General features: G+C 39.4%; 1 protein-coding gene across 2 annotated transcripts in view; it reads right to left on the reverse strand.

Moving 5' to 3' along the window:
* The window catches only part of Slc25a13 (solute carrier family 25 member 13), a 180,968-nt gene that overhangs the window by 104,531 nt on the left and 62,911 nt on the right, over positions 1-13,526 (reverse strand). The window contains exon 4 of one of the 2 annotated variants that reach the window (XM_071612477.1): positions 11,247-11,362. The exons of the other annotated variant lie outside the window; for it this stretch is intronic. Coding sequence (XP_071468578.1) covers positions 11,247-11,362 — 116 coding nt within the window. The remainder of the gene's footprint in view (positions 1-11,246; positions 11,363-13,526) is intronic. 2 annotated transcript variants of the gene reach the window in all.

The raw sequence follows: 13,526 nt of genomic DNA on the forward strand, positions 1-13,526 counted from the left end.
ATGCACAAAAGTTAACTCAAAGTGGATCAAGAAGCTAGATATCAAATCAGAGACTCTGCGTCTGATAGAAGAAAAACTTGGCTCCGATCTACATATTGTGGGGTCGGGCTCCAAATTCCTTAATAGGACACCCATAGCACAAGAGTTAATAACAAGAATCAACAAATGGGACTTACTTAAACTGAAAAGTTTTCTCTCAGCAAGAGAAACAATAAGAGAGGTAAATAGGGAGCCTACATCCTGGGAACAAATTTTTACTCCTCACACTTCAGATAGAGCCCTAATATCCAGAGTATACAAAGAACTCAAAAAATTAGACAATAAGATAACAAATAACCCAATCAACAAATGGGCCAAGGACCTGAACAGACACTTCTCAGAGGAGGACATACAATCAATCAACAAGTACATGAAAAAAATGCTCACCATCTCTAGCAGTCAGAGAAATGCAAATCAAAACCACCCTAAGATACCATCTCACTCCAGTAAGATTGGCAGCCATTATGAAGTCAAACAACAACAAGTGCTGGAGACGATGTGGGGAAAAGGGTACTCTTGTACATTGCTGGTGGGACTGCAAACTGGTGCGGCCAATTTGGAAAGCAGTATGGAGATTCCTGGGAAAGCTGGGAATGGAACCACCATTTGACCCAGCTATTGCCCTTCTCGGACTATTCCCTGAAGACCTTAAAAGAGCGTACTACAGGGATACTGCTACATCGATGTTCATAGCAGCACAATTCACAATTGCTAGACTGTGGAACCAACCCAGATGCCCTTCAATAGATGAATGGATTAAAAAAATGTGGCATTTATACACCATGGAGTATTACGCAGCACTAAAAAATGACAAAATCATGGAATTTGCAGGGAAATGGATGGCACTAGAGCAGATTATGCTTAGTGAAGCTAGCCAATCCCTAAAAAACAAATACCAAATGTCTTCTTTGATATAATGAGAGCAACTAAGAACAGAGCAGGGAGGAAGAGCAGGAAGAAAAGATTAACATTAAACAGATACATGAGGTGGGAGGGAAAGGGAGAGAAAAGGGAAATTGCATGGTAATGGAGGGAGACCCTCACTGTTATACAAAATTACATATAAGAGGGGAATGGGAAAATAAACAAGGAGAGAAATGAATTACAGTAGATGGGGTAGAGAGAGAAGATGGGAGGGGAGGGGAGGGGGGATAGTAGAGGATAGGAAAGGTAGCAGAATACAACAGTTACTAATAGGGCATTATGTAAAAATGTGGATGTGTAACCGATGTGATTCTGCAATCTGTATTTGGGGTAAAATTGGGAGTTCATAACCAACTTGAATCTAATGTATGAAATATGATATGTCAAGAGCTTTGTAATGTTTTGAACAACCAATAAAAAAAAAAAAAAAAAAAGAATTCAGTCCAGGTCTCCATTTCCGCTGCCCTGGCTGTGACACTACTTTCCACGTGACCATCACCTCCAGAGCTCCAAGTCCAAGTCCTAACCTTGGCCTACAAGGCCCTACCTGAGCTCCTCTCCTACTGGCCTCCTCCTGCCTCACTCCATTCACTTGGGTTCTCCTTGCTGTTTCTCAAATATGCCAAGCACACTCCATCCCTAGAACCTGGGTTGTAGTTATTTCTTCTTCCTGGGAACATCTTCCCCAACCCACCCCAATTCCCTCACCTTTTTTTTGTTTTGTTTTTAACTATGGTAAGGACACTTTACATGATATCTACCCTCCTAGTAGATTTTTTAAGTGTACAGTATTGTTAATTATATGTGCAAAGTTATACAGCAGATCTCCAGAACTTATTTCATCTTACTTAGCTAAAACTGTACGCTTGTTGATAACTTATCATTTCCCTTTTCACTCAAACCCTGGAAGCTACCACTCTTTGACTCTATGAATTTATCTATTTTATTTTAGATAACTCATTTAAGTAGAATCTTGCCTGTCCTTCTGAGACTGGCTCATCTCACTTAGCATAATGTCCTCATGGTCCATCCGTAAGGTATATGATATGGCAGGATTTCATTTCATGACCATACATTATTTCGCTATATATCCCACATTTTTTTTACCTGTTCACCTGTTGGTAAATATTCAGATCATTTCCACATTTTAGCTATTGTGAATATTAGGCCAATGAATGGGAGAGTGGCTAGTATCTCTTCGAGATCCTCACTGATCCTTATTCAGTTATTTTGAATAAATACCCGAAGTGTTTGCTCTATCTTATGGCCGTTCTATTTTTATTTTCGTTTTCTATAGGAACTTCCATACTGCTTTCTGTGGTGCCTTCCCCACTTTGTATTCCCAAGAACACTGTACGAGGAAGGCTCCAATTTATCCACCTCCTTGCCAACACCTGTCTTTTACTTCATTTCTTTAACATGTGCTCAAAAGTCATTTTCACAATGAAATCTACCCTGAATAACCCTATTAAGGAGACAATTCTACCCCCTGCATATATTCCAGTAGTCCTAGTCCTACTTAACAGGCTGTCTTTATTTTTTTCCAAATCTCTCATCTCTAACCACTACAACTCTATAATTTTTGTATTTATAATGTTTGTTACTCTCCCTGCTAGAATAGTCTTGGCAAATAATAGTGACTCAATAAGTCTCTGCTGAATTAATATATGTGGATTAATGAAAGCATTTATTGAATAAATGAAAGGATTAAATAATCAAGATTTTCAAGTCATCATCAACAGGACCCTCAATCTACCTTTACAGTTTTCCTTGCCCTCTCCCCGAAGCTCCCCTCAGATGAACTTTTTGTGAGGCCCATGACCCATTCCTCCTGCACTCTAACCCTCTGCTCACATTGTTTCCTATATTTCAGACCTTCTGTTCGCCCCCACCCCCAGGCCCAGTCTAAACATTAGCACCTCTTTCTGTAGGAGTCTTGACATATTTCATGAACTTCCTTTGTATCCCACAAGGCTGTTCACCTCCTTCAAAGATGGGTCTGAGTCTTCCTTACCTTTGGAACACAGGCAACATGTAGCACAGGACCTGATACAAAATGGGTGTTTAGTAAAGGTTCTGACAGAACTAAAACCTCATTTGACAGATGGGGAGAGGGAGAATCCAATGGTGCAGACATATGCTCATTGATCTATACAGATCTTGGGTCCTAACCTAGTTCTCCTTCCATGACACCACCCATTCCCCTGACCCTGCTGTCACACTCTGGCTCCATATCCCGGGGCATCCTGAATTCCTATTCTGAAACACACAGGTACTCCACAGGCTGCAACAGTGGGACTCCACTAGAGGAACTAAGAAAGGCCAGAAGCGCCGCAGCACAAGCCCAGCGAGGCCGACATGAAGTCCTAATTTGCACAACCTGACACCTGCACCCTGAGGGAAGTCGCAGAACTCAGGTAGCTGGGGACCACACCTTAGAGTCAGGCCGAGTTGGATTCAAATTTATTTCCTCCAGTGACTGTGATTAACTGTAGGAACTCGGACTTTCATTATGTTTTTTTTAAAAAACTGTTTTAAACATTATGGTAAAATGTCCATAAAATTTACCACTTTAACTTTTAGTCAGATAATGTGGCATTAAGTACATTTACGCTGTTGTGCAACCATCATGGCCATTCCTTTCAAAAAAATGTTTTCATCTTGCAAAACAGAAACTCTGTACCCATTAAACACAACTCACCTTTCCCTTCTCCCCAAAGTCTACTAACCACCATTCTACTTTATGACTCTGTGAATTTGACTAATCGCATATAAATGCAATCATAAATAAATACTTTTTTGTGACTAACTTGTTTTACTTAGTATACAGTCTTCCAGGTTCATTTATGTTGTAGCATGTGTCAGAATTTCCTTCCTTTTTTAAGGCCAAATAACATTCCATTATGTGTACATACACATTTTCGTCACTGGATACCTGGACTGCTTCCACCCTCTGGCTACTATCTTGATTGCTGTTAAGAACCTGAGTTCACAAATACCTGTTTGAGTCCCTGTTTTCACTCCAGAAGTGGAATTCTCCACCACTTTCAGGATTCCCATTTTCCTCCCCTGGAGAGAATACCAACTCCTAGCATTGTTATGAGGATTAAGTGAGAGACTGTAAAATGCTTATTGCACTGCCTCACATACTGTAGGTACTCAATAAATGATAGCAATCACTCCTAACTAATGAAAGGCCAGTTATTATCACTGGCAAAAGGGTTTCTGGCAGCATGCTTAATCAGGAAAGCATGTCTTCACTGGTTCAACAATAAAGAAAGATGAAATTTCTTCATTTCCACTTCCAGCCAAGACTCTTTCAGCTTGGCTCAGGCCACACCATTGGAAAAACAGGCTCTTGGAGTAGTTCAACCCACCTCCTCTTACAAACAGCAGACCTGGGCAGGGTGATAGCACCTTACATGCAGGTATTTGAAAGCTACCCCTGATCACTGTGAAAACAAAAAAGCCGTCCCCAGAGCATGCAGGATGTGTCTCCAGCTTCCACCCGGTTGGCTGCACACTCATCTCCTTTGTCCATGTGATGTCAAGAAAAGTCACCCAAACTATGGAAGAACCCAAGTTGACTACTTGCAACTAGAAAATTTTATCTACAATTATTTAAAAGGGAAAACAAATGAGATTTAATAGCAATAAATATTCAAATAACTTTAGTCTCTTTGTTAAAGTTTCATCTGCTACAAACCTGACAGATGGGTTTTTTATGAACCAAAGTTTTCTGCATTTCTAAGAAGCATTTAAAGTAATAAATAAGATTTCTAGACCATATTACATACAAAGAGAAGAACCTGTTTCATTTTTTCCTTACATTTCCCTAATCTTTTTCCAGTTTTATTGAGGTATAATTGACAAAAAATGTGTACATGTGTTTTGATACATGCATACACTGCAAAACTTATCTCAAGCTAATTAATATACCCACCAACTCACAATTTTTAAAATTTGTAGTGAGAATACTTAAGATCTACTGTTTCAGCAAATTTCAAATACATAATATATTATTATTAACTGAAGTGACCATGCGCTATATTAGATCTCCAGAACTTATTAATCTTGAAAATTTGTACTTTTTGACCAACATCTCCCCATTTCCCCCATCTCTTTCTGATAACCAACTTTCTACTGTTTTTATGAGTTTGACTATTTTTTGGTTTCTATGTGTCAGTAAGATCACATAGCATATGTCTGTTTCTTTAAAACAAAGAACTTTGTTTTGTGACTATAGAAAATACCCAAATATCACAAAATATGCATTCTACTAAGTGTCTTAGTCCCTAGTCTTAATATCATCAACATGTATATGTCCCTGGCACAAAGACTGGCCAATTTATTTTTCTTTAGCCCACCAACTGGTCTTGTAAATAAAGTTGTATTAGAATAGAGCCACATTCATCATTTACATATTATGGGTGGCTAGTCTCCCTTGGAACAACAGAGTTGAGTAGTTGTAATAGGGACTCTATAGCCCAAAATTCTAAAACATTACTACTTGACCCTCTACATAAAAAATTTCAATTGCTGTCCTTGGATAAAAAGTAACATTTTTAAAACAGAGAAAGAATCATGCTGACACTCAAAAAAAATATGGAATTTTTTTTTTGGGGGGTGGGGGTACCAGGGATTGAACCCAGGGGTTCTTAACCACTGAGCCACATTCCCAACCCTATTAATACTTTTGATTTTGAGACAGAGTCTCACTAAGTTGCTCAGGGCCTCACTAAGTTCCTGAAACTGGCTTTGGATTCATGATCCCCCTGCCTCAGACCCCTGCGGCACTGGGATAACAGGCATGCGTCACCACACCTGGCTCAAAAAATATGTTTAATAAGATAAGGCCTTAAACTTTTTTTATCTGGGGGTTTTATAATATCTTGTCACAAACTACATAGATTTACAATTAATATAATGGTATGCCACTCATTATTTCTTTCCTTTGGTCAAATGACTACAAAACCATCAAAAATCCTTTTCTCCTTCCTCCTTACCTACCACCAAGATTGTTATGGTTCAGTTATGTCCCCCAAAAGCTCATGTGTGAAACAATGAGCTTAGAGGTAAAGTGATTAGGTGTCTTAACCTAACCAGTACATTAATTCCCCGGTGGGGATTAACTGGGTGGTAACTGTAGGCAGGCAGGGTGTGGCTGGAGGAGGTGCCTTACTGGGGGCATGCACTTGGGGTTTATGTTTTACCCACAATGAAGGGAGTAGTATCTCAGTTCTCTCTCTCCCTCCTTCCCTCTCTTTCTCCCTCCACCCCTTCTTCCCCCCCCCCCCCCCCCCGCCCCTCTCTGCTTCCTGGTACCATATCCTGAGCTGCCTTTGTCTGCCACACTCTTCCATCATGATGACCGGCCCTAAGGAATAGAGGAGGCCACCTAAGGACTGAGACTTCTGAAACCATGAACCCCTAATAAACTTTTCCTCCTCTGTGTTGTTCTTGTCAGATCTTTTGGTCATAGCAGTGAAAAAGACTAAAGTAATGATTTAATCCCTCTACATATTCCTCTCTCCCACTGTCATGGGAAAATTTGACAATATCAGTGTCATTACAACTCAGAATCTTCAAGTTTCTATTTAGAATATTCAAATATATATTGGCATAATATAAATCTACTTAAATATTCATGAACTTTAAAAAAAAAGCAATGCTTACTCTTCATCTCAGAGATTCATGCTCATGTTCCTACGTTTTCCCTTCTGAGATTCTTAGCCCTAATTCCTACTGGCAGAAGTCCTACCTGCAGAATGGTGCAGGTCCACTGGCATCTTTAGATGATGAATGACATAGATATGCTACCTTTTCTTTTCAAAAGTTATACTCTTCACCAAAATTTTCAAATAGTGATGAAACAACTGGATGACTATTTAGTACTAAATGAACTTTTATTTAAATACTTTAAAAACCTTTATGGGAATTAGAACTTATTTATTCATAGAGATATACATGCAGTTATGATTCATATTTGATGCAATAATACTCAAAATTCCAGTATGCTATTTTGGGAAATTAACACCTTATTCTAAAATTGGTGTGATAATGAAAAGGACCAAAAGTTGCCAAGATAATTAATCTTAAAGAAAAAAAAAAAAAAGCTGTAGTAATTAAGTAATAACTGGTATAATTTCCCTAGAAAACAGTTTTGCAACATCAACTAAAGTAAACAGACATTTCCTATGACTCAGGAATTCTATCCCTAAAAATACCTACACACGAACCCCAAAATATGTGAAAGAGTGTTCAAAGGACGTTACTGATACTACCCAAAACAGTAGAGTGAATAAATGAGGATAGATCCACATAATGGGATACCATATGATAAAGAAAAAGAATAAAGTAAAAAATACATACCAAAACATGAAAGAATTTCATGAATAAGATGTTGAACAAAAGAGTACATTTTTTTTTACCACTCTACTGATATTACATTTTAAAACACGCAAGATCAATTGATATCAGTAGTTACCCTGTGACAGGGAGAACAAACTTCTACACTCCTGGTACCATTCTCTTCTGATCTGGATGGTGGCGAATGAGTATTTATTCTGCATAGAATTCATCAAAATGTCCACTTATGATCTGTGCATTCTTTTCCATGTACTGATGTACACTTATACCAATAAAGTATACTTTTAAAAATTAAAGGTAAGTTCAAAAACTATAATATAAAACAGACAAAATGTAAACAAAATTTGGAACAAATTTAAAATTTAAAACAAATTTTTTCCACACACATAGAGACTCCTAAATTATTAACTAAAATTTACCATTATACCAATATCCTATCATCTACCAGTTCATATCTCAAAATGCTACTTATAAACATCAGGTATCAAAATAAGAAAACATGATAGCAAGAATATTGGAGGTAAGTTTTCTCTCAAAGGAAACAGGAGAATGTAACGAACTGGATATCAAAGGAACAAAATTGGCCTAATCAAGATCTTTTCATTGTAGCAAACACAGGGAGTGATCCAGACATGAAAATACAGTAAACATAAACAAGGATTCAAAGAAACGGGACAGGGTTTCACTGAAATGTGACACTTGATTATCTGCCCATCACTCCATCTGAATTTTGTTGAGTGCATGTCAGACTCAGTGCTCATGTGCGCAGGAACACTGCTGCTTATTGACAAAAACTGGTGTGCACTGAGCTTAGCTGCAGAAGCCAGCTTCAAACACTCTTCCATGGCAACCAAATATGTAAACAGATAAAGAACATTATCTGTTCTCACTGTAGGAAATGCAAAGCTGAGGGACAGAGGGGACCTCAGGCCACAGTCTCCAGCCTTCTCTGAAGTCCAGGGGAAGGCCAGGTAACAATCATAATGTAAAAACAATGCTAAACTCATGATCACCTGTCTACCAAGCCAGTGTGGGAAATAAAAGGAAAGAGCCTCCTTCCTCTCAACGCTCCATGACCACTCTTCCCAAAAATGCACACTGAGGTGGACGGTCTTCAGACATGCTCAAGGGTTGTTCTCAGATAAAGCTTTAACACAGAGGAAAGGATGTCAACAAGTGAAACTGCCACTGCTTATCTCAAAATAGCCTCAAGTGGGCAGGCGGCCAGCTTCATATCTGGATTTTCACTCTCTGAGTACTTTGGGTTTATGAGCCCATGATTGACAAGGTTAAGTCCTCTAACTTGGTCCAATTCATCTTTTTTGTGGATTTTTGCTTGTTTTTTCACATCTTTTACTCTACCTTAAGTTTTTTAAAGGCACTGCTAGTTTTTTTTCTAAAGGTACCTAATATCAAAACAAAAAAAAAAAGCCCTCCTTAGGTTGCTAAACCTCTCCTCCAATATAATTTTGTTCAGTTGGCCAAAAGGCGGTCACCCACATGGCCTGCATTTGATGACTTCACCCTACCTTATGAAAAATGTTAGAAGTCAGCTATTAATTTGCAATTTGATGGTCATTTGGGTTTCATAGTACTATGCATTTTTCTTTTAATTTAATCTAATTAGGTTTAGAAAGTCTAGACTACATTTTATGACACAGGGTGAGGACCTCATAGAATGATCATAAATGTAAACAGGGCATACAAAACACGTTCTTGTTTGACGAGATATGCAAACTCTACCAATATACTACTCATGAACAAAGGGTGCTGCTGGAGGGGCTGTATGTTCTTCTTTAACAGTCATACGAAACGGACAACATAACCAGCATATTAGTTTCTGGAAATTGGGGCTTCCAACCCTTCTGCCTTGAGAAATGGGGCAGCGTTGAATATACACAGCCAGATGGTAAGCAAACAATCTCCTGGATAGACTAGAGATTAAACTGCATGTTGAAACACTTTTCCTAAGAACAAGATTTTTTAAATGGAGGGAAAGTAAAAAAGGAAATCTCTTCTTCTCTTGGGTGATTTCATTCTGTGCTGTTATTTTTATAAAGGCCTTTACTTTACAGACAGTGACTATATATGTGGTAGATCTTTTAAAACACAGTAGATAGATAGTACCCCAATTTCATAGATGGGGAAAATAAGGCTCATACAGCAGAAACACTTTGTCTATCAATAAAGAACTAGTAAGAAACAGCCAGGGATTTCTCACACTAGTGCAGTTCTAAATTTACAGAGGACTCTGTCTCCTACACCCTGCTTCTCCACGTGTCCGTTTTATTTATTTTTTTAATTTTTTCTTCTTAACTCTCATTAACTCACATATCCTTCTATACTGATAAAGGTCTGTTTTCTTCCTCTACAGCCACCAACAGGAAGTTGGTGTCACCAACTTCCCTTGCCAGGTCAGACCCATGAAGGCAAGACTCATCCACATCAAGGAAGATAACTGAAGCCCATTTCCCAGCCTTGCCATCCCCAACCCAGCTTTATCCCCCTCCTCCCAGGCTTTTGTAGTTCAACCCAAGTTCATATGGTATCATTTTCATCAAACTGGCTTCCATGACACCACAAGCTAGCTGCTCATTGATCATCTGAAGGATTTAATGGGACATTTTTTTTTTCTCTGCAGTGTTGGGAATTAACCCCAGGACCTCATGCATGCTAAGCAAGTGCTCTACCACTGAGCTACATCCCCAGCACTTATGGATCTTTAAATATTAAATGATCCTTCTGAAGTGTTAGTAGAAAACATCTGAGCCTCTAGAAACAAGCACATCATTTTTGCCTTGGCCCTAGCTGATCCCATCTTGCATAATCTTGTCATGCTACATGAGCATGAATGCAGGCGGGTAGAGGAGAAGGCTGGTACAATAAACCTATCATACTATCCTACCTATGCTTTATGTAGTTATAATCTTCATTTCTGATAAGGAACTTAAGAGGATAATTCACTTGGCTCAGAGGCAAAAGTGGCAGGGAAGGGCTGAGTCTCTCTGATTTTATAACCTACGTGGCTCTGTTACATCATCTCTGTCCAGCATCTGTCTATTTCCCATAATATATCAGAGAAGACAAGTTCAAGAAGTCTGAACGAATTGGGAACTAAGAATAAAGACATTAAAATGAGCACATTAGCCATTTCCCCTGAAAACACAATCAATACACCCAAAGGGCACCCAAGTTCTTCATGGGCAATGGTACCATAGGTTCACCGCACAGGCTAGTATTCTGGGCACTACAAAGTCCAAGGGAAACAGGGTGCTTCCTGTTACGTCGACCTTCATTAGACAGCTTCTTTTAAAGAACTTACCATTGCCCCACTGCTCCCCTTTCTTTCAAGTACTTAAAAGACTTCAGGGTTTCCTGCAGTTTTGCAGCTCATCCCCATGAAGATATGTCTGTCTTTTATATAAAAGGTAGCAGCATGCAGGTACTGCCACTGCAGCGATGAGCCAGGCTGCTCTTAAGAACAGAGTCCTTCCTGCACCATTGTGGAGCCACATCATATGCTATGCCTCTGACAGCAAACCACTCCATGAGAACAAGAAGGATCAGAAGTCTAGGTGCCTGGATAACTTCTGGTCATGGGCAGTTTACTAACCTCTATATTCTCTCAAGAGAAAAGTGCTATTGATGGGGAAGGGAAAGAACAGAAGTCCCAGCTTCTACAGACTCCCACATTCTACCACTATGAAGTCATGCTGCATCATGGTGAAGATGATAAGCAGAGATCAAAACTACTAAGGCTTCAAAGAGGAAGACATTTGAAATGGAGCCCCAAACACCAAGTCATCTTTGTTAAAAGAAATATTCGTTAAAAAAAAAAAAGAGAGAGAGAGAGAGAGAGAGAAATGCTCACTAGCCCACCCTTGTGCAGCTATGCACACACTCACACTCCTTACCAAAAGTAACTTCTCCTTTGCCAGCTTTGTCGAACAGCTGAAAGGCGACCATAAACAAAGCATCTGGGGCACACAGGACAGACTCAAATGCTACAAATTCTTGAAAGGATATTAACCTGCAACATAAAACAAGAACAAAGTCAGCAGCTTACGGAAAATAAAAGCATACACAAATACACACTGAGGGAAAAATAGTCGAAAAAGTAAAATTCAAAACTAAACACATTTACTAACACTTAGCACTTCCTTTTACATACAATAAACAATTGTATGGACTGAAATAACAATATATGGAACCTAAAAAATATGGCAGGCTTGAGCATACAGTGAAACACTCAATGCATTATAATTTCAAATGAGACAGTTTTATCCAACACCATTTATGTTGATTTACCTCAATCTTCCCTCAGGCACATTATTAGATTCTATAATTAAAGCTTAGAGACTTTAGGTTAAGAAATGACTGCATTACAGCCAAGACAGAGCAGCTTTGTTATTCATTAATACCCTTACACACCGTGTAAAAATGACTCACAGATGCGCATTCATTACTGACATCTACTGACCACATGTGAATTGTACCCGGGACATTATAGGGAGAAATGCAGATAAATCAGACACCAAATGTGACCCAAAGGAACTTCAGTCAAGCAAGAGAGGCAACACTAGTTAGAAATAGTAGCATACAAGAAAGACAAATGGGAAGGCAAGGACCAACATGACAGCGGAATTCAGAAAGAAAATCAAGGGTGCCTTTGTGGCAGGAATGGAAGTGAAGTCAGGTCTTAAGGACTGAGTAAAATCCAGACATGCAGTGATGGGTTCTATGGGAAGGCTCCTCAGGCAGAAAGCCAGAACACGAAAGTCACAGAGTGCACGAGGGCAATAGTGACAACTAATTTGTCTGAACAACGGAGTGCACAAGAAAGAAGACTGCCAATGAGATTGGAAAGAGAAGACAGGGATGACTTTGAAGGCAAGAAAAGGACCCAGTCATTCTTCTCTAGGGAAAAGGACTGCCTGAAAATTTCTAAGGAAAGTTATAATATGATCAAATCCAGGCTTTGGGAATGGTGTGACCAGCCAGGGATGTTGAATTTCCAAAGATTAAACAGCCCATGAAGGATTTCCTAAGAATTTTTCTTTTCATCAGTATATTGCATTTAAAGTTCCAAGTATTTCAATAATATGTTGAGATAGTCTAGGTTTGTGGAGGGTATGGAAGGAGAAAATATGAATATTTTCCTATGTCTCATACGACACAATAATTTCAAACCTCTTATAGAAAGAAGATCTCTCTATTCAAAGTGTTGCAAAGTTAACCTACCTTTTTGCCCGAATGTCACCTGACTACAATAATGCCATAAAATAAAAGGGAAAATGCATGGTGTGTCCAATATGGCATTTCCAAATCATTCACCATCCAAAACACATCCTTCTGCAGGCACGGGTCATTCAGGAACAAGGGTTTCAGGATAACACTTGCCCAGGAACGTTCACTCTCTACCACAGTTTCTGTCACTGAGAATCTGCGTGCAAGTGAGACCAGGGGTGGTGGGGATGGGAAGAAAAGCATATGAGTCAAACCTTCTTGGCTGAACTCAAGGGGCTTCCTCCCTGTGAGGTGGGAGGGGAGATAATCATGAGCATATATAACCACCAGAGTGGGCAAACAGTGTGAAAAGTAAAAGGAGAAATAAAGTACTAAGGGACACAAAGAAGGAAGAATTCACTCTGCTTAGAGGAGTTGGGGAAATCTCCATGAAGGTATGGCATTGAAAGTATAAATTCTGAAGGTCAACAGATCTTAGGGACCATCTGCTTCAAGCTCCTACTTTTACTTTTGAAGTTGGAAAAAAAAAATGACTTTGTTAAGGGGAAATAACTGGTTTCAGGCATTCTAGCTTAAGAAATGGGTCTCTTGGTTTCTGTTCGACCTGGGTGGATTTACCGTGGTGTGAGAAGACAGAGGAGAGAGAGATGCGGACACAGTGCATTCCACACTGAGGGAGCAGCAGAGAATGAACAGAGGTCAAAATGGAAGCTAATGCTATGTTTAGAAGGACGTAGGAGCTACTGACCCTGCGTCCAACAGGTCATGTGGATAAGAGTGGCCTGAGGTAGAATGTCTGCCACCTGAGGGACCTCAGAGATCAGGTTACAGAATCGCCATGATTTTACAGGCAGGGGGAATTCATTCCAGGTTTTCAGATTGACAAATGACAGGGTCAAACCTTTGTTTTAGAAAAAGAACTGGGGTGGAAGATGAACCTAAAAGGA

This window comes from Marmota flaviventris, chromosome 1 (assembly GCF_047511675.1).
Source record: "Marmota flaviventris isolate mMarFla1 chromosome 1, mMarFla1.hap1, whole genome shotgun sequence".
Lineage (NCBI taxonomy): Eukaryota > Metazoa > Chordata > Mammalia > Rodentia > Sciuridae > Marmota > Marmota flaviventris.